Source organism: Anomalospiza imberbis, chromosome 6 (assembly GCF_031753505.1).
Source record: "Anomalospiza imberbis isolate Cuckoo-Finch-1a 21T00152 chromosome 6, ASM3175350v1, whole genome shotgun sequence".
Classification (NCBI taxonomy): domain Eukaryota; kingdom Metazoa; phylum Chordata; class Aves; order Passeriformes; family Viduidae; genus Anomalospiza; species Anomalospiza imberbis.
In genome coordinates this window covers 54,454,515-54,479,890 of record NC_089686.1, presented here as the reverse complement: position 1 = coordinate 54,479,890, position 25,376 = coordinate 54,454,515, and the positions used below count along the sequence as shown (strand labels likewise).

The following is a 25,376-nucleotide window of genomic DNA, read 5'->3' as shown; positions in this document are numbered from 1 at the left end:
TTTCATGGCCCATTTAAGTGTCAGCAAAAGTGACAGCATGAGCTGCTTTAAATTTCATGCAGTGAGCTTTCTGTTTGCTAAAACAATCTAAAGAAGAACATCTTGTGACTTTACATTGGTACAGGCTGATTACCTTAAATGCTTGTTCTATGTGTGGGTGTAGCTTCTCCCTCTAACAGGTATTTGGAATGTTCTTGTAACATTATTTTCTTGCTGTTTAGACTTTGAAACAAGACAGCATGGTGGAGTCCATGCAGCTAGACCTGGACCAGACAAATGAAGAGCTTGACAAGTTGAATTCAAGCCATTTGGAGGAGAGGTCTCAACTCATTCAGGATCTACAGAAACGTGAAAGAGAAATCGATAATCTGAAAGAAGTGCTGTCAGAAAAAGACAGGGAGATGTCTGTTCTGTCTCTGAACATGACAGAATATTCTGAGCAGGCTATGATGCTGAAGCATCAAGTACAATGCAAAGAGGAGGAGTTGCGAGGTTTGGAAGAGGCTTTATCAAAGGCTGAAAGGGAAATGCATTTGCTGAAGGAAGTACAAACAGCTGATGTGAGAGATGCCAGCGTGAAGATCTCTGCCCTTTCTGAGCAGAGTGACACCATGAGAATGGAGCTGGAGAGAGCTAGAGCTGAGAATGAAGCTAAAACCAAAGAAAACGAGGAATTAATAAGGCAGAGCACTGAGAACAGCGTGACAATTAAGGATCTCCGCTCCGAAATCAAGGCAAACAACGTTGCGTACCATCACAGTCTTGCAGAGTGCGAGTCACAAATTGCTCTGCTGAAAGAGCAAATTACTAAATCATCTGAAAAGCTGCAAGAAACAGAGGATAAACAAAGAAAAGAAATGGAATGTTTGAAATCTCAGCTTGAGGAAAACAGTGCTCTGAAGGAAAGATGGAACTGTTTGCTTAATGAGAAGGAGAGCAAAGCACAGACGTTGGAAAATGAGTTAAAGTCAATTAAAGACTCATACAACAAACTGGCTTTGGAAAACGCTAAAAAAGATGAAGAGTTGGCTGAGTTATCCAGAAAGCTCACAGAACATACTGGTCATGAGGAAACAGCTAAAAAAGAGTTGCAAGAGAAACAAGAGCTCATTATTTCATTAGAGCAGAAACTTGGGGCTTTGGAGAAGCAGAATGAGGAGACTAAACTTAAATTAATTGGGGATCTGAAAGCCAAAGAGATGTGTTGCAAAGAACTTAATGACCAATTAAATGAAATAAATAAACAAATTAAAAAATGGGAGATAGAGACACAGGAGAAAGCTTCAGCTAATAGCCAGTTGCAGGCAGATCTTGAAGGGAAACAAGAAAAATTGGCAGAGCAAATAAAAGCAAATGAACATCTGAAAAGAAGTGTAGGTACAATGGAAAATGAGAAGGAGCAGCTAATCAGAGAAAATGAGAATTTGTCCAAACTCCTGGATGTAAAGGAGTGTGAGTTGTTAAAGAAAATCCAGGCTGTGGCAGAATTGGAGAATAAGTTATCTGTTAGCACTGCTGAGTATGAAAAAACTCTTTCAGTACTAAATTGTAATAAAAACACTCTGGCAAAAGAGATTGAGCAACATTCAGTAGCTGCCAAGCAAAAGGAAAGTTCAGTTGCAGAGCAGCTGGGGGAGAAAACAAAGGAATGTAATGTGCTGGCTGAGCAGTTGTCTGAAAGCAAGGAACAGACTCAACAGTTGCATGAACAAGTGCAATCACTGCTCATTCAACTGAAGGAGATTAGAGATGAAGAAATAAAGAAAGAAGAAATATTAAATAATAAATTATCTGAATGCAGTGGTCTAATCCAAGAGCTCAACCATAGCAAGGAAAAGAATTTACTCCTGCAGGAACAAATTCAAAGTGTAACTTTGGATTTTGAAACTGCAAACAAGTCTCTAGAAGAGAAGAATCTTCAAAATAATTCATTACGTAAGGAGATGGAAGAGAGTAAGCTTTGTGTTGTAGAATTGCAGGATGAAATAAAAAATCTTAAAGTTGAAAAGACTAAATTAACTCAGTTGGTAGAGGAAAGAGACCTGGCTGTGAAAAGTCAGGGTTCAGAACTTGAGAAATTTCAGAGGCAAATTTTTGACAAAATGGAAGAAAATAGAGGGTTAAACCATCAGCTACAGCTATTAAGCAAAGAAGTGGAGGTGCTTAGGCACGAAAAGGAGGACTTTTCAAGATTATTGAGTGAGAAATCAGATGAATGTAAATGTCTCCAGTCTGAAATTGATTCAGCAAGGCACCAAGCAGAAACATCAGATCTAGAAAACAAAAAATTGAAAGCGGAATTAGAGACAGTTAATGTTACAGTAATCAAAAAATCAGAGGAAATAGATGCTTTAACTTCACACCTGTCCCAACAAAGCCATAGTATTTTAGATTTGAAGGACCAAATTGACAGCCTGCTGATGGAGAAAGAAAACTTAAAAACTACCTTTGAGGAAAAAGAAACTCTCCTTTCTGAAAAAGAGGCTTTGATTAAGGAAATGAAAGATAAAGTGTCAGGAGAAGAGCGATACGTGGAATTAATTGCAGATCTCCGGTACCAAATACAAACCCTGAACTTTGAAGCTGATGAGCTCAGACATGCAATGCAGGAAAAAGAAAATGAATTTAAGAGGCAAGGTCAAGAATTTAAGTTGTTAAAAGATAAATCTGAAGAGTCTGATGTACTTAGGGTTCAACTGTCTGAGAATATGGAGGTTATTTCTAACCTTCAAAGTCAGCTTAAAAACATGACAGAACAAGCATCTCAGTTGAATGACTCAATTGCAAAGAAAGATGCATCTTTAAAAGAAAAGGTAGATGAATGCATTGGTTTAAAAGCACAGCTTTGTGCCGTACAGGATTCTTGTGTTGTGCAGGAGAAACAGTTACAGCTTTTAGCCTCTGAAGCAGAACAGCTAAAAGTACTTGTTTCAGAAAAAGAATCAACCATCAGCAGCATTTCAACATTCAGTGAGAATTTAAAGATGCAACTTCAAGAGAAGGAGACTGAGTGTGGTGTTTTAAAGAAACAGATGGTGGAGCTGCACGAAATGAAAGAGAATTTCCAAAAAGAAATAGAGCATCAGAAGAATGTAATAATTGAAATGGACCAGTCCTTATCAGAAAAGGAATCATCTCTTACAGAAAACAAAGGTCTCCTTGAAACTCTGAAGGAGAAAGCAAAGAAAGATGAAGAGAAGACACATTTAATTTCTCAGCTCCAAAGTCAGGTCCTTGAACTAACACAAAAACTAGAAAACTCTAAGGAGCTAGTCTGTGAGAAAGAAAATGCCTTTTTATCTCTTCAGGAGAAAATTGAAGCTCAGTACAAGCTAAGAACTGAGCTGAACATAGCTCTTGGGCACAAAGACGAAATTATTGCTGGACTGTTTAATTCCTTAAAGGAGAAAGATGCCAGCATACAGTTGGCAGAGAGCAATGTTAATGCTCTTTCTAGTGAGATTGACGTTCTCAGATCCAAATTAGAAGAAAGTGGAACAGCCATGAAAAACCTGACGGAGGAATTTCAGGAAAGGAACAAGAAGCTTGATGATCATCAGAAAAAAATTGATTCTTTGACTGTTGAGCTTGACTCTCTTAAAAGGGAGCACCAAAAAGCACTAGACCAAATAAATACTCTGGAACAAGAACTACAGCAGAAAGACTTGGCTGTGGAGTCTCTGCATGTGACATGCACTGAACAGGCTGGGAAATTGGAATGTTTGAAGTTGGAGTTCAACAACGTAAATTCCAAATCATCTCAAGACTGCCATGACAGCGTGCTTTTAATAAATAGTCTGCAGTGTCAGGTGGAGTCTTTAGAGAAAGAAAAAAGCCTGTTGCAAGATGATGTTGGTAAACTGATGGCTGAAAACACACAGCTTACTGCATCTCAGACTGATTTGCAAAATAAATTGGAAGAGCTCCGGGAAATCCATGAAAAACTAGAAACCAGTGAGAATTATTCAAGGATGCAGATAGAGGCTGTCAAACTGCAAATGAAGACTGAAAAAGAGAAGTTACAGATGCAGGTTAGTGTAAAGGGTGAAGAACTTTCTAAATTAGAACTTAAATGTCAAACTCTAGAACTAAGTCTGCTTGCGTCAGAAAACAAATGGGTGACAGAACTTGATAGGGCAAATTCACAAAATAATGATCTTGCTGAGCAATTAAGCAGCTTAGAAAGTGAAATGAAATCAAAAGATAGCACAATCCAGTCTTTGCAGCAAGAGCTGAATCTTATAAAAGAGAAATTAACTCAGAGCTTATCTCCATTTCTTAGTAGTAGGTTTTTAAGTAAAGAAAAGAAGGCACCAATTTCAGATTCTGAACTGCAGCCAACCGATAGTAAAACTCAGTTGGAAAAATTCTCCACTCTGGTAGCTGCTATTCTGAGCAAAGAAACAGAAGGAGAACGTTTGCAACTGGTGCTTTTAGAAAAACAGAAAGAAATAGACACCATGAAGGATGAATTAAGAAGTATGGAGTCGCTTGAGAAGGAGAAGGAGGTGCTGCAGAGTGACATGGAAAAGATGAAGGGCAAATACATGTCTGAAATGGAATGTCTGTCAAAAGAAATGGTCTCACTCAAGGAAACAGTAGGCAAACAAGAGTGTCTCCTGAAAGAAAGGGAGGAGTCTTTGGCAGAAATAAATAAGCAGGTAGAATTTCTTCAGGACAAGATGAATAAATCAGAAGAAATGGTAAGAACTAGTCAAGAAAAGCTGCAGGCTAAAGGTAAAAAAGTAGCAAGTCTCCTTGAAGAAATAGGGGAAAAAGATCACCTCATTGAAAACTTAACGTCCCAGGTCAATCAGCAGAAGGATTTAATTTCTGGTCTAAGCCAGCAAATGAAAGAAAAAGACTCTTCTGTTACCCAGGTCATGGAGTCACTGTCTAATGAAATGCTGAATTTTTCTGAAGAGAGGAGTACATTAAATGCCAAACTTGAAGACCTTGAGGCTGTTCATAATCGTTCAGTGGCAGAGCTAAACCGAGTATTGCAGGAACTTGGGGATTGTAAGAAAGAGCTGGAACACAACCAGGTTATGTTAAGCAGTAGAGAAGCTGAGTTTAAAAATTTAATGAATGAAAAAGAGGAGTTGAAATGTAATCTTGAGAAAATGGGAAAGGAAAAAGAGAATCTGAAAAAGAAGCTTCAAGCAGCATTGATAGTAAGAAGAGATCTAATGCAAAAAGTTGGGAAATTAGAAAAGAGTGGACAGGAAGAAATAGAAAAAGAGCAGAAAAAAGCAGAGGAGCTGTTGAAGCAAGTTAATGAGTTAACAGACAAACTGAAACTAATTGAAGGACAAAGTAATGATTTTGAGTCTCATCTTGGAACTTTGAAACAACAGCTTGTAGAAAAAGATGCCAAGATAAATGATCTGACCAAAACCTTATCTTCAAGAGCATCCTATTTAGAGGAGCTTCAGCACAGTGTTGCAGAACTGAATGATGTCATAGCTGAAAAACAAAATGTTTGTGAGCAGAACCTAAAATCTTTAGGGGAGAAGGACTGTATGCTTGCTCATCTGCAGTCTGTGCTTGATGAAAGAGCAAGGGCATATCAAGAGGAACGTTCTCAGTTGCTCTTGACTCTTGAAGAGGTAAAGTCTGAACTTAAAAAGAAGGAAGAATTGTTGAAAGATTCCAGTTTAGAAGAGCCTCGTTCAAGTGCTGGAGATGGGAATGAGTGTCTGAATCCCAACAATGACGTTAATGCCGTGAATCAATTACAAAAAGAAAAAGAAGCTTTACAGAGGGAGCTTTTGTTTATGAAAGAAGATATGAAAAAATTCCAGCAAGAAAGGGAAGAGCACATGAACCTTGAGCAGCTCAGGCAAGAACATAAAGCACTCTGGGAAGTTCTCCAAACAAAATGTAAAGAGCTGGGCTTTAACCAGTTAGAAGCAAAGGAGTTGGTTCCATCCAAGGCACTCCTGGGAGAAGAACAAGCTGACCCAGGGAGTCTGGAATCGGACACACCAAGAAACAAGGTTCAGGTTGCATCCTTGAAAGAGTCAGAAAACATGATCACTTCAGTGCCAAGTGAAAACACTGAGCTGAAAGAACTCAAAATTAATTATGCAAAACTTCAGGAGGAAACAGAGATATTAAGGAAAGAGCTGAGAAAAATATTGGTTGAATTCGGTGATGACAGAGAAGAAACAAACAGTTTAAAGTCTTTGAGACAAGAGGAGCAATATCAGGGCAGCTTGTTGGAGGACATAAAGCATCTACAGAAAAAGCTGAAGGCACATCAGACTGAAACTGTAGAGCTCAAGGCAGTGCTTGAACATGTGGATAATGAGAAAAAAGCACTTATTAAAAAACGTGAAGAGGATTACAGGATGAGTCAGGAGGAACTGCAGAGGTCACGAATTGAAGCTAAGCAGGAGGTTGCAGGAAAGAATGAGGAAATAGAAGCATTGAGGTGTTCACTTACAGATTTAAAAGAGAGACTTGGTCTGGAAAAAGAATTACTAAACAAAGCAATCAGGGAGGGCCAGGAAGAAGCCCACCATTACAAAACAGCCTTTGAAGACATGAAGAGTGAAAAAGAGCAACTTCTCAGCTCTTTGGAAAAGTCAAATTTGGAACTAATTAAGATGAAAAAGGAGGTAGAACATTTCAGTGAAGAAAACAAAAATCTTGTGGCAGAGCTGTGTATGCTGCGTGAGAAGGCTGAGATGAGTAAATCTGTGGTGTTGGGCGAAGAGCTTAAGGAAGAAAATGGGACTGAAAAGGAATTGGAAGAGGTTGGTTCAGAAAGTAATTCCCTTCAAGGGAATTTGGAAGGAAAAGTCACCGCTCTTCAACTATCAGAGACCGATTACTCTGGGAAAACTAAACTGAGAGAAGCAACAGAATGTGAAATCCAGAAACAAATGCAAACAATACAAGAGCCACTGGCAAAACCTGCAAATTTAAATGATTCCAAAGCCCAAGAGCAAAGACCTGTAACAGAAGAGAGATCCAGAGAGCGTCTCCAAAGGAAGTTACAGGCGGCTTTAATATCACGTAAAGAAGCCCTGAGAGAAAATAAATGTCTAAAGGAACAGATTGATCAGCTGATGTCGGAAAGAGAAGAACTGGTGAACAAGACAAGAATGCTAGAGCACTTGCTAGAGCTTGGCAGAGAAAAGCAGAGTTCAAGTGCTGTGGCTCCACTGTCCGGAGAGGAGAGCCTTGCTTCGGAAAATGCGAGGCTGCTGACCGAAAATGAAAACCTCACTGCAGCATGTGAAAGTCTGAAATCCACCATGGAGTCCATAGTTCAGGAAAAAGAGGCCTTTTCTTTCCAATTAAATACCTTAAAAGATTCTCAGACAGTTGAATTGACAGGATGGAAGGCTAAACACAGTGAATTAAAGCAGGAGTATGAGTCGCTTCTCCAGGCGTATGAGAATATCAGTAGTAAAGTAGCAGATATGAGGCAAGTCATTGATCTCAGTAGGAAAGAGAAGCAGGAGGCTGTTCAAAGACTCAGGGAAGGAGAGTCTGAGAAGGAGGCTCTGCAGCAGCATTTACAAAATCTCCTTGATGAAAATGAGGTTATTAAGAGCCAACTGAAACAACTTGGTGAATCCAAGAAAATGGAGGTTGAGGAGTTACAGAGCAAAGCAGAAAGGCAGATCTGTGAGCAGGAGGCCAGGATGCAGGAACACCAGGATCGTCTGTGTGAGCTCACTGAGCAGAACCATCAGCTGATGGAGGAGAACGAGCAGCTGAAACAAACCTCTGGAAACCTAAAGCAGGCTTTAGAGAAAATTCAGAATGAGAATGATGTCCTTCATAATAACATCACTGTAACTAAAGCAGCCTTGGGAGAACTGCAGGTTCAAATGGAAGTGTACCAAAATGATACACAATCCAAAATCAGTGCTGCGTTATGTGAAAATGAATCACTATTAAAGGACATTAATGTGTTAAAGGATAAACTCTCTGAAAAACAACAAGCTGTGCTTGTCCTAGAACAAGAAAGAAAATTAATTTCAGAAAAAGCACAGGAAACTGAGAAGTCTTTGCTCCACAAAACTCATTGTCTAACAAAGCTGGACACAGAATGTAAAAGTCTAACACAAGAAATTGTTAGTTTAAATGAAAAAGTTAAGATTTTAGAGGATGACAAATGTCTGTTACAGGAAGAATTAGAAAATGTACAAGAAAGTTCTTACAAAGTAAAGAGTGAGAGAGAATTTCTTGAGACAGAATTGCTTAATCATGTTAAAAAAGTTGATCATCTTACTGATAGGATGAAATCAGCACAGGTACAGAATAACTTGCTCTTACAGCAGCTGGAAGAGTTAAAGGCAGAAAAATCGAATGCAGTTAGAGAAAAGGAAGAGCAGCAGCTCCATCTTGTAAAGATTTTTGAGGAGAAGGTGAAAAGTGCTCAGAGGGATAATAATGGGACTAAAAACAAAACAAAAGAATTGCAAGAGCTCTTAAAGGAGAAACAGCAGGAGATCAACCAATTGCAAAAGGATTCTATAAAGTTCCAGGAGCTGATCCTGGATTTGGAAAGATCTGTGAAATTGTCAAAGTCAAAAAATGAAAAATTTGAAAAGGACTTAAGTAATGCATCAGAAAAGCTGGCAGAATCAAATGATGAAATACTTAATCTCAAGGGAGCGCTTACTGCACAGATGAAACTGTTGGATCAGTCAAAGAGGGAAGTGGACAGGCTTAAAGATGAGAATCTAAACTGGAGGAAGGAACTTCAGAAGAAAGGAGATGAACTGCAGCTTCAAAAGAGAGGATACGAGAGAGAATTGGAATTTCATCTCCAGCAGCTGAAATTGCTTCACAAAAGTGAAATTTCGAACCTGGAGGAAAGACATGGTGCACTCGAGAGAGAAAAAGCTCGGGCGATGAGTGAGGTTCAGGGTTTGCAGGAGGAAGTCAGCACAAAGGACTCTCAGAACAAGCAGCTGCAGGCAGATCTGAACGCAGCTCTGGCACGACTGGCTGCTTTCACAAAGTGCATGTCCTCCCTTCAGGATGACAGGGACAGGGTCATCACCGAGATGAAAACCTGGGAAACACAGTTCAAAGAGGCCATTCAAAACAAGGAGAAACAACTGGAAGACAGTAACAAAAGAATAGCAGCCTTGCAAGATGAATTGAAAGATAAAATGACTCAGATTCAAGAACTAAATATCAAATATTTTGTGGTAGAGGAAACAAAGGATGAACTGTATTTGAGGCAAAAATCTGTTGATATGCAGCGTTATGAAGAGCTCTGCAGGATAAAGGAAGAAAATACCTTCTTTTTTAACAGACAGCAAGAGCTGGAGAGTGTTCTTCAGTCCAAAGAAGAAGCTTTGCAGGCACTCCTGAAAGAAAATAATTCTCTTAATCATCTCATAGAGAATAGTAAGAGTGCAGGAAGAGAGATAAAAGCTCTGGAAAGTAATTTTACGAGACAGGAGCAAGAATTGCAAGAGCTTCTAGCAGAGAAGGAAAAAACGAATGCTGAATTGCAGAAGCAAATGACTATTTCTGAGCAAATGAAAATCATGCTAAATAATAAAGACAAAGAAATTTCCCTACTCATTTCTTCAAAAGGGGATGAAATTTCAGACTATCTGATTCAGGTACAGACTCAACATAGGAATCAGATCAAAGAGTATGAACTTCAGATAAGGTCTTTGCAGATGGAGAGACAACAAGCTGAGGAGTCCCGTCAGAGGCTGGAAAACGAGCTGAGAAATCTCCAGGTGAAAGCAGAAAAAGCAAGTCAGGAGAGGGCTGTGATTGCCAGTGAAATAGATGCCTTTAAAAAATCCATGTCATCTCTCCAGAATGACCGGGATGATCTTTTTACCAGATACAAGGAGCTGGAACATCTTCACCGGGATGTCTTAAACCAGAGGGACAGTCTCTTAGTTGGCAGTGCAAGTGAGACTAATTCTTTGAAACAGGAGTTAAGGATCCTTCTCAATAGGATAGATGATCTGCATTCTGAAAATGCAATGCTGAGTGCACAGCTGTTAAAATACAGGGAAGATCTTAACCAGGTTTTATCTCTGAAAGACCATCAGCTGAAGGACTTACTTAAGCAGAAATTGGAGTGTATTAAAAGCCTTGAGCATGAAAAATATGATCTTCAGAAACAAATAAAAGAGATGCAGCTTTCTAGTGAACTGCAGAAGGGGGCTGCTGTGGCTTTGGAACATGAGAATAAAAAATTAGCATCTAAAGTAAGTGATTTAGAATCTCTAATCACATCACTAAACAAAGAGAAACTTGTTTCTGAATCTGGAGAGAAGCTGCTAAGTAGTGAGAGTATTCAGAAAAAAGAATCCAACGGGCAGCATGGAGGAAAGCTTCAGAAAAAGGTTCAGGAACTCCAGAAATCCAGAGGCAGAAATGCAGAGGAGGAATACAGTGGGACTCTTTTGACACCTGAGGATGGAGATAAACCTGATGCATCTGCAGAGAAGATGCTGCTTGAAGTTCAGTCTCAAAACAGGGAGTTGAGATCCCAAAATGAGGCCTTTGGGAAGGCAATGACTGCTCTGCAGAACGACAGAGATCGCATCATAGAGGACTTTAAAGTTCTTCAGAGCAAATACACCTCTGAGCTCAAGACCGAAAGAAAAAAAGGAGATGAACTTGCAGCTGAATTGGAGGGGTTTAAATCCCAGCTCATGAATATCCTCAAAGAAAACTCTCTTCTGCATGGGGCTGTCCATGATGCTGCAGATCAGGTTACCCTTGCTCAGGTGGCTGATGACATTGGAAGGGTCTGTAGGACTTTGGTCAGTCGGGAGCTGGAGGTGAGCAGGCTCTCAGCTGAGTGTGGGAATTATGTCCAGCAGATGGAAGCGTTTGCCAAGGCTATGGCCAGTCTCCAGGATGACCGAGACAAATTGCTGCAGGAGCTCAGCCATCAGAAGGTAACTTCTGAAGCCAAGCAGGGCACAGCTTCGTTTCTCATTGATTGCAGCAGCATCAATGAGAAAAATACTGTTGAAAATAGTTTGGATGTGCCTCAGAACAGTGGCGAAAATTTGGTAAGTTGAATTAGCCACATGGCTCTGTAATTTTATTCTTCGTGCAGTGAATGCTCAGAGGCATGTTGGATTCTGGAGTTCAACTTTGTAGATTGTGAGTGCTAAGGTAGCACTGTGTGCCCAGAGGAGGTGTGTTTACAATTTTGGGAGTTAAGGTAATTACCCTGTTAAACAAAGCAAATAGGGAAAACCTTAATCTGTAATCAGAATTTTAGTTCTAATCAAACTTCACCCATCTAGTTTTCATTCCAGTTCACTGATGATGTTTATTAAACCTAGGCTAAAGAAGGAGCCAGCCTTGCAGCTGTTGAAATATCCAAACTGAAGAACAAGGTTGATGATTTGGAGAAGGCTTTGCAGCAGACAAAAGCCTTCCAGGCAGCAACCGAGAGAGAGATCACATCATACCAGAACGAGCTGGCTGGATTAAGGTACAACAGTGCAGCTTTATCCTCTTCAATGATTTGTATAGAATATAGAATTACTTAACATCTGATGTTTTATGTTCAGAATGGAAAAAAACCTCCTCCTCTCTGAGTCCCAGGCGCTGAGGAATCAGTGTCAGATCACAGTGGCTGAGAAGGACCGGCAGATTGCAGAGCTCCAGAGGCTGCAGCAAGACATGATTGAGAAGAAGTCACTCCCTGCTGGCAGCAGTTATCCAGTCAAGGTAAAAGAATGGAATGTAGCAGGAATGTAGAGTGGAAGGTAGCAGCTTATTGTCTGAAATCTGTAGCCTGCTTCTCAAAAGAGCACTCTGTAGTAATCCTGTAAGTTACTGTCTTTAATAAATTAGTTAAATCCAGAATATAAAAGGAAGAAGTTGAAAAAAAATTAAATGGGTTTATTTCTTTCAGATGTATTATGGCTGTAACCCATTTTCAGGGAGAGGCTTTTTAAGAGGATCAGAAAAGAGCTTGGGGTTACATGGACAGCAGGTTGCACAGTTTGTATAGTGGATGCAGAGAGGTTTTAAACACTAATAAAGTTCATTCTGCAGAGCCTAAATCCCTGTCTAGTTACTGCAGGTTGGACTAGGACCTAACTGGGGGAGAAAGGGGAATGGAAGTATTCTTGTCCTTCCCCTGAAGCAGCTGGAGCTGGCTTCTGCCAGGAACAAAATCCTGGATTTAGAAAGGCAGCAGCTGACACCCAGGCTGGTAAATGCTGTTCTGTAGACTTGAAAGATTCAAGGAAAGTGCTATTTTAGAATAGTATTCTTATTTACCTTTTCTGTGCCAAAGGAAGGAAGCAATATTCATTTTAATTTCATTAAAACCAGCATTTTAGTTGCTGAAGTTTGTATGCTGTTCATTTTCTGTGATTACAGTCATGAGTAAGAGCTATTGACCAGTAATGTCTGTGGGTAGTGGAGGATTTTATGTGGTAAAACCTTTTATTTCATAATTGTATGGGTGAATAGATTCCATAAAGCATTAGAGATGGCACATATCCCTCCCTTATTAGAGGTTAGTATCAAAATGTTGAGCTGCCAGAGATAAAGAAGGCCAAAGTTGTAAATTGGTAATACAATTTTTCTCTTCAAAATGGTTTCTTTCAGCTTTAAATTGATATTTACAAAACAGCTGTTCTACAAGTCATGAATACAAGACTTTATTAGCTTGAAAATAATTTTGGAAGGTGTTTTATATTAATCCTTTGCTATTTTTCCCTCTTTATTTTTGTGCTTTGCATTATTTGCCAATTAAAAATTAGTTTGGGTTGCCTTTTTGTGGTAATTTTTTTGTTATTTTTTAATGCAAGTAATAACACTATATATATGTATAAAAAAATCTTGTATTTAAAGTGTCTTTCAAATGTGGTATTAAGTTGTGAGAAGAAAATAATGTGAAAAGGGAATTCTGCAGGGTATATTTAGTGTTGGGGTTGTGGATTATTTAGAGAAGTCCTGTACCATTTACCCTGAATGTCCTGATATTTTTAAGGCTTTGGAAACTGCCTCCCTTGCTGGAAGTGCAGATGGAGCAGAGGAAATCAAACGTGTCCTAGCTGAGAAGAACCAGCTGCAGACTGAGCTGCAGCACTGCCTCCAGGAGATGCAGCAGAAGGACCTGCACTTCCAGCAGATTAATTCCAAGGTAGCTTGGAACAGCAGCTCTGATCCTGGAAAGCTCATGTCAGTCCGGGCTGGCCTCATGTTGGAATATTGCTGAAGTGGTGGTGTCGTGCATGACTGAATGTTACTTTACTTTGAAACGCAGATGTTTTAAAAGAACTCAGCCTGGACATTCAAATTAAATGTCACTTTTCTTTCTGCCAGGCTTTCCTGACTTGGTGTTTGTCTGAGAGATTTATTTGACTCTGCATTCTGAAGATGTTGATGAACCTCTGAACTTGCACTCACAGTCAAATATTTTTCATTACAGACATAAACAGGTGTCTGTCTTAGCTGGAACAAGATTTCAGCTTCTGGTTTGGGTGTTCTGACGGCAGGGGAAATCACTGCTCATCTTTCATTATTTCCTCTGCTCATAAAACACCTTAAATCCCAATATGACCTTGCCAAAAAGTGGATGCAATTTTGAAACAGCAGGTCTCAAATCTGCAGGGATTTCCTGGGAGAGCTAATTTTAATGACTTCAATGTGAATTTCTCTCAGGTTGTGCAGTCAGCAGAAGAAAACGCTGTCCTGTCTGCCCAGCTGAAGACTCTCTCCCAGGCTCTGAGGGACAACCAGCTTCATTACACTGATCTGCAAAATCGTTACGTAAGGCTGGAGAGGGAATATCAGGCAATGCAAGTGACATCTTTCCAAGGCTCTGTCCAGGTAAACACATACATGGAAAGGGTTTTAGGTGTCTGGTTTTCTTGCTAAAAATGAAATAAAGTACTTTTTGTTGTAGTGACCCAGTACTTTTGCTGGCCTGTGACTGAAGATAGGTGTCCTTATTGTTGTTAAGGTGGTCTAATTTGACTTTTCATTTAAGGAAGTTGTTTGACATATTTTTTTGTTTTGAAGCATCTTTTTTGAGTTAGTCTGCAGCTGGCAGAGATAACTGGATGATCACTGCTCAGTGGATCAGGAAATGTAGTGATAATTTCACATCAGTTGTAGATCATTTTACAGTGCTTGAGTAATATATTCAGAAGTGAGATCTACATGGCCAGTTCATCATTTCAGTACCCTTTGCCAACCCCTCGTACACATCTGTAAGATTATCATTTGGGATTGGACCTTCATGATTTTTATGGTCCCTTCTAACCCAGTCCTTCATGATTCATCATTATTCTTTTATTCTTAGAAAGCTTTCCTGTACTGCCTTGGTTATTCATTAGCAATCATTAACAGAACACCCTGAAATAGCATATGGATACATACAGAAAACAACCCTTGGTCTTCCATAAATGGAAATAAATCCAAACAAGAACTGTAAATTAAGAATAAATGAATAACTGCCTTGCTTCTGGAATTGTGGATGTGTAGATGCATTTCTTTCCCCTCAGACATTGTTGAGAGATGGAAATGAAAACATTAAGTGGCACAAAGAATTATCTGTTCCACTCTTTTGTGGTGCTTATAGCTTCTGTAATTGAAGTAAAGACTTTTGGCAAGTAGAAAAATGGTCACTTGTTTGGTTTTTTCCCCCCTTAATATTTTCTAGGATGAAACCAGAGCAGAAGTTCCCCCTGGAGCGCCACAGGAGAGATCTGGGATTATTGTGGAGATAGACAATACGGAGCTAAATGAGCTCAGGAAAAGGTCAGGACTCAGAGCGTGTATTAGCAATATTATTTTCCTGACAGCTGTGTTCTGAGTGTGAAAGTAATGCTTTTCTATCCCTCTGAGGCATTTGTGTGGAGAAGAGGAAGGAGTTAGATTTACAGTAGATTATATGAATCATAAGCCATATTCTTGAATTGGTACCATCTGGTAATACTTGTGGCTTGTATCTGTACATAAATATACTGATTATTGGTGGCTTTATCTCAGTATTTAAGCTGAAACATTTCATTATAATTAAGTCTGTCCCAAAAAGGAAGATTTCCTAATAAAGAACAAATAAGTAATTCTTTTGAGTCCATAAAATATTGATTTCAGATTTTATTTTGTCCCAGGCTTGCAGAGACTGAGCAGCAGTATGAGTCAATGCAGCAGAGTCTCTCCCAGCTCACAGAAACACTGTCAGAGGAGAGGAGGAGGAGAGAAGCTGCAGAAGAGGCTCTTGGACTCTCTGAGGAGAGAAGTAACAGGTAAAACACAGACTATTTGTTTGGCTTTTATTTTTAGTGAGATTGGTGAGAGGTTTTCCTGTGGGTCTTAGATTTTTTTGACATATTACTACTACTCCTAATAATAATAAACAAACCTGTGTGTGATCCCACAGCGCCCCAAGAAGTGAAAATCCATGTGTGAAAAAGACACTGGATCAAGAAAGTGTTATAGGCTTTGGGATTTTTTTTTCTTTATTTAATTTCATCTGTTAGACTCAGTAGCTGGTGCTATTTATTTTTTCCAGGTTAGGAAAACAATTTCCCATATAGCAACTTTAGCAGAGCTGCTGGTTAGATGGAAAATATCATTGTGCACCTGCATAAATCGAGTGTCCCTCACTACCGTCACCTGGAAATCACTGTTCAGTCAGCTGGTGATGATGGGGATTAATTCTGAATAAATGAAACACCTTGGCAGTAGATTTACAAATAGAGACTGAAAAAGTCCTGGCAATGTAAAGTGAGTCATCTTTTTGTGGGGACCTTCCCTCAGTCATTTTAAGTGTGCAAAATAATGCTTTTTGTGTCAATTCAGTCCTTAAAAGAGGAATTAATTCAGCAGTGCATGTCTCTGTGCCTTGAATCTTTCTCTAGATTTGAAGTAGGCAGTTACAGGTCTGTCCCCAGTGACTACACTGTCCAGATGGAAGATGAAGAGGAGAGGGAAGCCTTAATCATCAACCCCAGTGAACACATCGTTGTGAGAAAGGTAAGGGAATGAAAGCCTTTAAAAGCCCCGAGTTATCAGCTCCTTAACAGTGATGGAAAAACATCCTTAATTTCTTTCTGTTGAGACTGTGAGTCTCAGACCAGCAGCTGTGTAAACTGTGCCAGAAAACACACTGCATATGTCCACTTTAAAAAATGTATGTAATCATATTTGTGCTACACATGTGGCCATTAAATAAACTGTGTCTGCATTTAATTACGCATGCCCAAAATGCAGTATGCATGTTTATGTGTGTGGAGTTGCATAATACACAGCTTGGATTCATTCCTTTCCCCTCTCATTAATGCTGGGTTTGGGGCCTTTAAATCGTTTATGCTTTGGTATTTGGCATTGGTTGTGTTTTGGGCTCAGTTGCTGTGTCAGAGACAAAAGGTTTGTAGTGCCTCAGAAATGCAGGCTGCAGGAGAGCTGTTCCTGGTTCGTGTTCCTGATTCTTTCTCTGGTAACTTCTGTCTCTTCCTCAGATGAAAGGAGGAGCCCTTTCTTTGCGCCGCTGGCTCCGGGGGCGAAGCCTTTACTGCTCCAAGCTGCTGACGGCCCGAGCCAAATCCCGCTATTTATTCCTCACCTACCTGGTCACACTACACCTCCTTGTTGTCCTGTGCCTCAGTGGTGTGCTCTGAACCCACTGCACTCCCTGGCTGGCTCCTTTGCCTGTGGGCAGTGCCAGCCCCGAGGCTCCTCACATGCTGCTGTTCTGCTATGCACTGGACACAGTCGTACAAATCCCTGGGACACCACGCGGAACCTCGAGCTTCTCCAGTGAAATTCGTGCATATCACACTTGCTCCAAAGCTGACTTGAATTGCTCTTTTACACTGGGATATTATATTTGTAAGAAGAAAAGATTCCCCCATGCCCTATAAGGAAACTGCTGCATACAAGTTATTTAATATTGTTTGTGGGTACATAATGGTTGATTACTACTGAATGGGTTGTAAATGATATCTTTTCTATACAAATTTTATTTTAAGAGTTAAACTATAAATTCTAAAGGAATATCAAACTATTACTGTATATTGGCTTCTTGATTATAACAAGAAGTTTTATGGAGTGCAATAAAGGAAGAACTACTGGATTTTTGATTTTCTTTGGTTGGTTAGGTGTTTTTTTTTTTTTTTTTTTGGCTGAAAATAAAAGAATTAAGAAGGTTCTTTCCCATTAAGTTTGTAAAGAAATCAAGATGCACAGATCTTTGATAATGAGGTAAGCTGATACTTAAAGAATCACAATTGAGATGACATAAATATTTCCAACTTCTTACATTCTTTTTGTAATTTTTTCTTTCTGTAACTTGTGGGGGTTCAGTATTTTTTCAAATTTACTTGCACTTTTCTTGTTGAGGCTTAGTTACTCCCTGTCTTGGAGGCAGAATGTTACTTAGATGCAGAACACATAAAATTTGAGCTTCTAAAGACACAGCCTTACTAATTTTACATGTTTCAGCTTCAAGGTACAAATCAATAAATTCAGCTAAGGATCTTGTGGGAAAGGAAAACCCAATGAATATGGAAAAAGAAGGATTCCATCGGTTTTACTGATGAGCAGAAGCAAGGTTGACTTGGAGATATTTTAGTGAACTGATTTATCTGCTTAAGAGGTAGTTACTGCTGCAGGTAAATACTGTAAACCACCTGCTTTAGATGGTATTTAATATTTCTTGGTCTGGTAAAGGTCTGGATTTTTATATAAATCTAATATATTCTGCTATGATTGATTTTTTTTTTTTAAATAGTGATGGTTGATCTCCTTTAAGTGGCTGATTCAGTCCCTGTGTTCAGCCCTGGTGTCATCCAAATACTGAGATAACTCAAACACCAGGTACAGCGGGAGCATGAGTACTGGTGATGCTGACTTTTCCCTTCCCAGCCTGAAAATGGGTGTTAGCAGATGATAATGAGCTTTTCTTAGCTAATTATGATATAATGAAGCAGAATGTGTTCCAAAGGCAAGAATGGCCCTTCAGTCCTTCCAGTCTTACTCATCCAGTGTGAGGGATTTTTGACCTGGGGGGAGAGAAAACAACCCTCTGTCCTGAGGCTCAGTGAGTGGGAAAGGATCCAGTGGTGTTTGAAATTCTGTCCTGCTTTCTCCAGGCCTTTGTGCTGTCACTGTGATAAGAACAAACTGGGGGAAAAAAAAAAGTCAAATGGCTTGACATGTCGATATCCTGTGAACTCCATTCCAGAAGCTGATAAAAATGTACTGGGAGGTGAGCTCCTGTCATTTAGGAAGCAGCTTTTTCTGGGTAAGTATTGCCCTGAGAGTGTGCTCATGCTACAGTTCATAATTTAAATGCTTGGCTTCAGTAGGTCTGAGATCGAGCAAATTGAGGAAATTTGTTTAAAATTCTCTACTCTCAAATTCCAGCGTCTCAGCTGATGTAATTCTTGATGTATTTAAAAACTAAATTTCCCTCTGGTTTTTGGTGTTGGAGCCAGAGTCTGGGTGCAGTGCTGTAATGTTGGATACTGCTGGTAAACAATTGGTATATTGCAGTCCAAACCCTTTTCCTGAGGGTTTTGGGAGAAAATAATTCATGGCAATGGGAACAAATGTTCAAACCCACCAGCTACTAGAACAACGGGATAAACATTCCCACATTAAAGCTCTTCCCAAATTTATGTGATAAAATCCATTTTTGCGTTTTTAGGGACAAGAGCTTTGCTGGACAAGTTCTGTTTTTCATTCCCATTTCTCAAGTACCTTTCTTTACAGAGTGAAGTTGCCAAAGAAGGAAAAAAAAAAATCTTTCTCTGGTGTCAACTGCCTAAAGAGGCAGTTTTCCAGTTCTGAAAATAACCCAGGGATCCATCATGGTGCCTGCCCTTGGGGTGGGTTTTGCCATGAATTTCAGGGAGACCAGGACTTGGAGATGTTGGCCCGCTTCTAAAGCTGAGGTGTTCCTGTGCCAGCTGCCTCTTTTTCCCAGAACGGCCACTTTCATAAAGTGTTTGCCACTTAAAAATGTGAAATAGGCCCTGGAGTGAGCTCTCCACATTACAGAGTGACTGCCACTTAAAAACACTTGGCAAATGCTTCCCCAAAAGCTTCTGCTGTGGGTTACTTTTAGTTGGTTTTTTGAGATTGATGAGCAAAAAAAGCAAATTGCAATGTTACATGTAGGAAAAACTGCAGTGTTTGAAGTAACAAATGGTTTTGGTGGTTTATTTACCATTAACTGCTAATGTTACAGCTTGTCTGTGCATACAATCAATTAATTTTAAGCAAAGGAACTTTGTAGAAGATAATTTCCCCTTGGAAGAGGTGGGATTTATGCTGAAGTCCCAGTAGAGCCAAGTGTGTGTCCTGTAGCTGAGCTTGCCCATGGTCACGAGGCCAATTAACAGGATCACAGGACCCTGGAGGCTGCAGCAGGAGATTTTCCCTCTGGAAGAAACAAAAGGCTGCCAATATCCTAATTAATTTGCTTTGTGAAATCCTATTCAAGTGGAAATTTATGTGGATACTTCACATGCTTGCTAAGATCCATTGACTTTGCTGGTTAGGGTTATTTCTCAAAAACACTGTGTTTTAATGATATGAAGGTGTCTTAGGGAAGAAAAGCCCCACCTGTTGGAATTTATTCATATCATGTGTCAGATTTTGATTTTTCTGGGCTGTCAAAACTCTCCCCTGAAGTTCTGTGTGATGAATAACATTTTACCTCATATATTGTGATATTATTTGGGGCAATCATGACAGACTTCCTAATGCAAATGTGATAAGCTTAGTAAAGTCAGTGTTTAGTAAGTGATTTTTCTTTTAGATGATCTGTCTCCCCTTCATATTAATGAGTTTTTAAAAACCATTTGACTTACTCCAAGGGGGAATCTTATTATTTAAAGGCAAAATAGTGGAACTGCTTGGACAGAGAGAGCAACCAAATAAGTGAGTTTGGAGAAATTATATATTTTCCACCTCTAATTCCTTCCCTTTATTCCTTTGTGCAATGACAGAGGACCCATTCCTCGTGCAGAGCCATGAGTTTGTTGATGCTCACCTTGGCTGGCCTCCTGTCTGAGCAGAAGCAGCACTTCATTTTTGGAGCTGCCTTGGTCTTTCTGGAGGGTTTATGGAAGGAATTTTAACAAAGTGGTTACCCACAAATTCACATTTTAGTTCCTTGCATGTTTTAGGGGCACCTTCTGTGAGGGCAGGAGCAGGAACAGTATTTCACAGGAAGTTAAGTTATAAGTTTAAAATGATATTTTGTCCCTGATGTTCCTGACAAACTGCACTAATATTGGAATGATGTCCTTTGCAGGGTGTTATGGTTGGAATGGGTCAAAAATACAGCAGTGTAGGGGATGAAGCACAAAATAAAAGAGGGATCCTGACACTGGAACCTCCCATGAGTGTGGAATCATCATTAACTGGGATGATGTGGGAAAGGTGGGTGTTTTATTTGATTTTGTATTTACACATACTTGGCAGTCTTGAAGTTCCTGCTGAGGCAAAACATTTGACAGTGATAGAAAGAAGCTAAAGTTAAAAAAAATTCAGGTTGCAGTTTTTCAGAGGTGAATTGGAGAAATACTAAATTACTGAAATTGGGAACAAAGCTTGTGAGGTACAGGGGGGAGGGTTATTTTCTCTCCTCAGAACTGGCCTACATGAGCAAGAGGATGGGTGGTGCCCACATCTCACATTCCATGTGACATTCTCACTGTCACTTCCAGAAGAAAGGAACAGACTGGGGCTTCTTATCCCTGTTCTGATCCTTTGAGAGGGGGATTTGTGGTTTTTTTTTTTTTTTTTTTTTTTTTTTTCTTGAAGCATGTTTTTCATTTGCAAAAGTTAGCTTTTCATGACTGGGTGGTCAGAAGGCATCTTTAATCCCCATCCAGCACCACTTCCTTGGCACTGTGCAATGAGCTCTGGGGGAAGTGCCAGTTCCAGGATGTCCCAGGTGCAGGCAAGAAGGTCTGCTTGTGGGAGAAGCTGCTAAATATCTTAAATATCCCAAGTGTCCTAGTCTCTTTGGGAAGTACCTGGCTCTGTATGTGGAAAAGACTGTACTGTCTGGGGGAAGCTCCACAGGGAAATGCTCCTGGTACTGATTTTCTGTGGAAAATGCTGCTGAAAGGGAGATACAGAGCTGGGGTTGTTCTGTCCTCTGCTCGCTAGGATGAAGTGCAGTTATAACCCAGATATCGGAACTCAGTTACTGTGCCATAGCCATGGACCCAAGCTGTTCCAAATGAACAGACCAAAGTTGATCCAGGAGCAGTGGGAGTTCCTCAGTTGATATTTGGAAATAAATTGCCCACTTATTCCTCTAGATGGAAGCACAGTACTTGGATTTCATTCTCTCCCTGCTTGCTGCAAGCACACTTTTCTAACTCCATCCAGTTATGTTTTTCTACCTCAGAATTTTCCTGCTGTCTGCATTCAGCAAGAAATTACATTTTCCTGTAGGAGGAAAAAAAAAATCAAATTGTAGGCCCATATTTTATGTTCCCTCATCTGCATCTGGCAATTGTCCTGTGCAGAGTACACACCAGTGGCTGTTCCTTCTCGGGAATGCTGAATGCAAGAGCAGCTCATCTGAAACTGAGTTAGAAGAAGGAATTAAGGAAGCTTAAAAAGGTGGAATGTGCTTTCCTGTAGTGTGATTATTTTTAGAGTGTAACGTGGTGGAGGCCTCAGGCAGTGCTGTAACTCAGACAATGGTCAGGTGCTAAATGGCCTCTTGCAGCTTAAGCTTTCCTTCTTTTTGTCTCTTGGATGGAGGAATTACTTGTGGAAGTGGCTCCCTAGCCCAAACTGGTAGGGAAGGGACAAGAAACAGAGTTGATAACTGTTGTGATTACTCCAAATAAGAAAAAAAGGGTGATTTGAGTACTTCTGTGATTTTAATTCAAGCCACAAATTTCTTCCCAGTGCTTGGAAATCCTACTCCTGAAAGCACCAGGATGTGGAGGAAACAAGAGAATTCCTGGGTAACGTGCCAAAAATGGGACAAAAGCACAGCAGTGCAGTGCCCAGCCATCCACAGGGTACAAAAGGGGGGTCCCCAAAGGCTGAGGCTGGGTGTGTGAGGGGGAGCAGGAGTGGGAGTGGTGCAGTGTGGGAATCAGAAAAATAGAAACTTCCACAGACACTGAAGGGTTTAATTTGCAGCCTTGGGAGAAACTTAGATTGATGTAAAATTTCAATACACATACATTAAGCTGAAAAATCATAAGCTTATGTTTCTGTGGTTGTAAGAAAGAATATGCCTTAAGTAGGTAAGAAACTGTGTTGATAAGATGGTGAAGGGTTTATAATGTAGAGGTGTGGTTGTGTAGGATAAGCTAAGAGTTTAGAAGTTATAACAGAAGTATATGTGTGCATGTGAGACAGAAGTATATTAGACAAAAGTATCCACAGTGCAGCAAAGAAAGTAAAGGTGATAGGTTAGAAAAACAAAATAAACCCTGTAACAACTGTCTATTAAGTTGGAAAGTTATATATTGCCTTATAACCAAGAAACTTGTGACTACTCTTGAGCTATAGCTGATAGCTTACTCTTTTAAAGTCTCACAGCCTCTAAGACTGATGTTTATCTGAGCAATAAATAATTCTTAACCCAAAAATAGTCCCATCCCTTCATTGCAAACAACAACAGTGATACTGTGGGATGCACAGTGCGCTGTGGGAATGGAGGGAGGAGCACAGGCAGCCATGGTATGGAGCATTCCTGCTCCCCTGTGCTTCAATTCACAGTATTCCAGCTGGAAAAGAGCACAGGCCATTGTCCATCCCTGGCCATTTGTTCCCAGGAACTGACAGTGGGTGGGAGGGAAGGCGTCGGAACCGACCCAGCGTTTTCTGACGCTGGTGACAACGTAAATGTTTAATAGAAATGCTGGGATGATTTGGGATATTTCCTCCTCAGTAATTTCTCTTTGCTAATGTGCTTGCTGCTCACATTTAGTTCTCATGACCTATAAAATCAACACTGGATTGTTTTGGTTCTTGTAGAATATCGCTATCCATTAACATTCTGGTTATCATTAGGTCAGATTTAATGGGCTGTGCAGGGCCTGATTGTGCCTGGTTTTGAGGGAAAACCTGGAAACTGCCACAGTTTTAGGCAGGCTCCAGCTTTGTGAGTCCAGGTCTGTTCCTCACTGCTGAAACCACCAGTACTTTGGGAGTTATGTAAGCACAGAGGTTTCCTTCTCTTCCCTTTTTAGTTTCCTGTCTGAAATAGCAGTAATTTTCTTCTTACATATGATTTATAGATATATATTTTTAAACTTTTACATGATTGCTTTCTGGTTTATTCAACTTCTCCCTACATTTGTATTCCAAACCTTCAAATGAAGGATGGCGTAGCATCCCAAAGCTCAGTTCTGGAAACATCTGATTATTTCTTTTCCTTTGAAAATTGATACAGAATTGAATTGTTTCAAACATCTGGTGACTTTAATGAATAACTCCAGCTCTGGACAGATGTTGATATTGTAGGTACTTCAAATTTAGAGAGGATCTCTTTTCCATTTAAGTTCATTTTGGGGAAAAATAATACTTGTTTCTAGGATATAATACTTGTTTTTAGGATATTCTTCAAATAAAATTACCCATAAAACTATCCTGATGTTTTGTGTTAGGTCAGAAAAAAAAAATTAGCTAAAAAGAGAATAAACACGCAACCCAGTGAATTTGGTGAATAGATGTGAGTTTGGCAGATTTTCTCTTGCATGCTTTGTCTATTTTAATATGGCTGTAAAAATATGAAGAAAATTTTTAAAAAGCAATTATTTTTATGATATGAAATATATCTCATATATTTAAAATATATTGTTATTTAATATAATTTAATATATTACTTACTGAAAGTAATATAATAAAAATAGATTACTCAGGCTGTATTTGAAAAACTTATGGCTTAGGGCCAAAAGTCCACATGGCAAATTTAGCCAGGGATAGAAGTAAGTGTGATTTAAATACAGAATATAGGCATAGAATCACCTGGGGAAAAGGAGATGTGGCTCTGCACTTCCCTTGGTGCCCACTTTTGGCGTATATTTAATTGGAAGATTATGCATCCATCTAGCAGCAGTGTAAATAAATTAATTAAGTTGTGAGCTTGACAGCAGAATTGAGTGGGAGAGAATACAGCTGGGAGATAAAAACCACCACCAGACCATCAGAACAGCCCCGTTTGCAACAACGAGGAGGTAGAGCTCCTACAGGAGACGTGTCTGGGGCTGCTTCTCTGTCATTACCCTGCAATGATAAATCTGGGTTTCAAGATGGTTTACAGGCTTGTTGTTTATTGCTGATGGCATTAAATTCATTACAGTAACTATGAATTACTGGTAATTTATGTGTTCTTTATTTGAAAGCATACTTTTCATTAAAAGTAGACTTTATTGGTGAAGGCATTAACTTCTGAAATTCAATATTGGAGCTTGTGTGTGTGTTTGTGTATATGTAAAAACCTTAGATTGCTGCATTGTTGCAGCCCTGCCATCAGTGTAAAAGAATATATCCTAGGGTGTCATCTCCACTTAATAATGTCAGTAGAAACCTGTCCTAGGTTAATGGAAAGGTATCCACTGGCTTGGGTGATTTTCCTTTTAAATGAAATCCCAAAGAAAGCATGACATGGTGTTCACAGAAGAGTCACAGTTCAGGAGGGGACCCAGGAGTAGTAACTGTCAGTATTCATTAAAAAAAAAAAAAAAAAAAAAATTTGCTGTCCTTTCAGTTTGTGTTAAGTGTAGATCCTAAAGTTCTTCCAACTCTTCCTTCCAAATCCTTCTGGAGACGTTCCATGTGCCAGCAATGTGTCTAAAATTTGTGTGCAGGCTTGGTATCAGAAATGCCTTATTCATTTTGAGTGGAAAACAGGGACTTCATGTTATGTGGCATTGGATTTGGAAAATGAAACAGCAATTGCTGTCTCCTCCTCCTCTCTTGAAAGGGGCATGGACCTTCCTGATGAACAGGGGAAGTAATTCACCTCTGGCAATGAATGGTGCTGATGCCCAGGAGTATTTTCCTTGTATAATTATTGTGCTGAGGTTCCAGAGGAGGTGAGTGGAAGGTGCTGTCCTTGTCCTTGCTCTCCTAGCTTCACACAGCTATCTTTTTCCTGGAGTTTTCTTAGGGAGACAGCTTGGACTAGTGAGCTTTCCTGTCATTTTAACAGTAGGAAGAAGAAGGGGATGGAGAGAGAAATAATGTGTTGAAACTTCTTTCCACTCAGGGCTGGAATCCACAGCTATCCATGAAACCACTTAAAATGGTATTGTGAAATGTGATATTGACTTCCATGAGGATCTCTGTGGGAAAAATGTCCTCTCTGGAGGAACCGCCATGTGTATCCTGGGATTTGGGATCATATGGAGAAGGAGAGGACAGTTTGCCTCCAAGTACAATGAAGATTAAGG

At 39.8% G+C, this 25,376-nt stretch overlaps 1 protein-coding gene across 5 annotated transcripts in view; it reads left to right on the top strand.

Moving 5' to 3' along the window:
- The window catches only part of LOC137476160 (golgin subfamily B member 1-like), a 34,107-nt gene extending 17,042 nt beyond the window's left edge, over positions 1 to 17,065 (top strand). For 3 of the 5 annotated variants that reach the window (XM_068194270.1, XM_068194271.1, XM_068194268.1), the window contains 9 exons: positions 222 to 11,024; positions 11,304 to 11,455; positions 11,535 to 11,694; positions 12,971 to 13,123; positions 13,645 to 13,812; positions 14,648 to 14,745; positions 15,102 to 15,236; positions 15,852 to 15,966; positions 16,452 to 17,065. In XM_068194270.1, coding sequence (XP_068050371.1) covers positions 222 to 11,024; positions 11,304 to 11,455; positions 11,535 to 11,694; positions 12,971 to 13,123; positions 13,645 to 13,812; positions 14,648 to 14,745; positions 15,102 to 15,236; positions 15,852 to 15,966; positions 16,452 to 16,610 — 11,943 coding nt within the window. In that variant the 3' untranslated portion in view covers positions 16,611 to 17,065. The remainder of the gene's footprint in view (positions 1 to 221; positions 11,025 to 11,303; positions 11,456 to 11,534; positions 11,695 to 12,970; positions 13,124 to 13,644; positions 13,813 to 14,647; positions 14,746 to 15,101; positions 15,237 to 15,851; positions 15,967 to 16,451) is intronic. The other 2 variants (XM_068194273.1, XM_068194272.1) reach the window with 1 other exon arrangement.
- Positions 17,066 to 25,376: the final 8,311 nt, after the last annotated feature.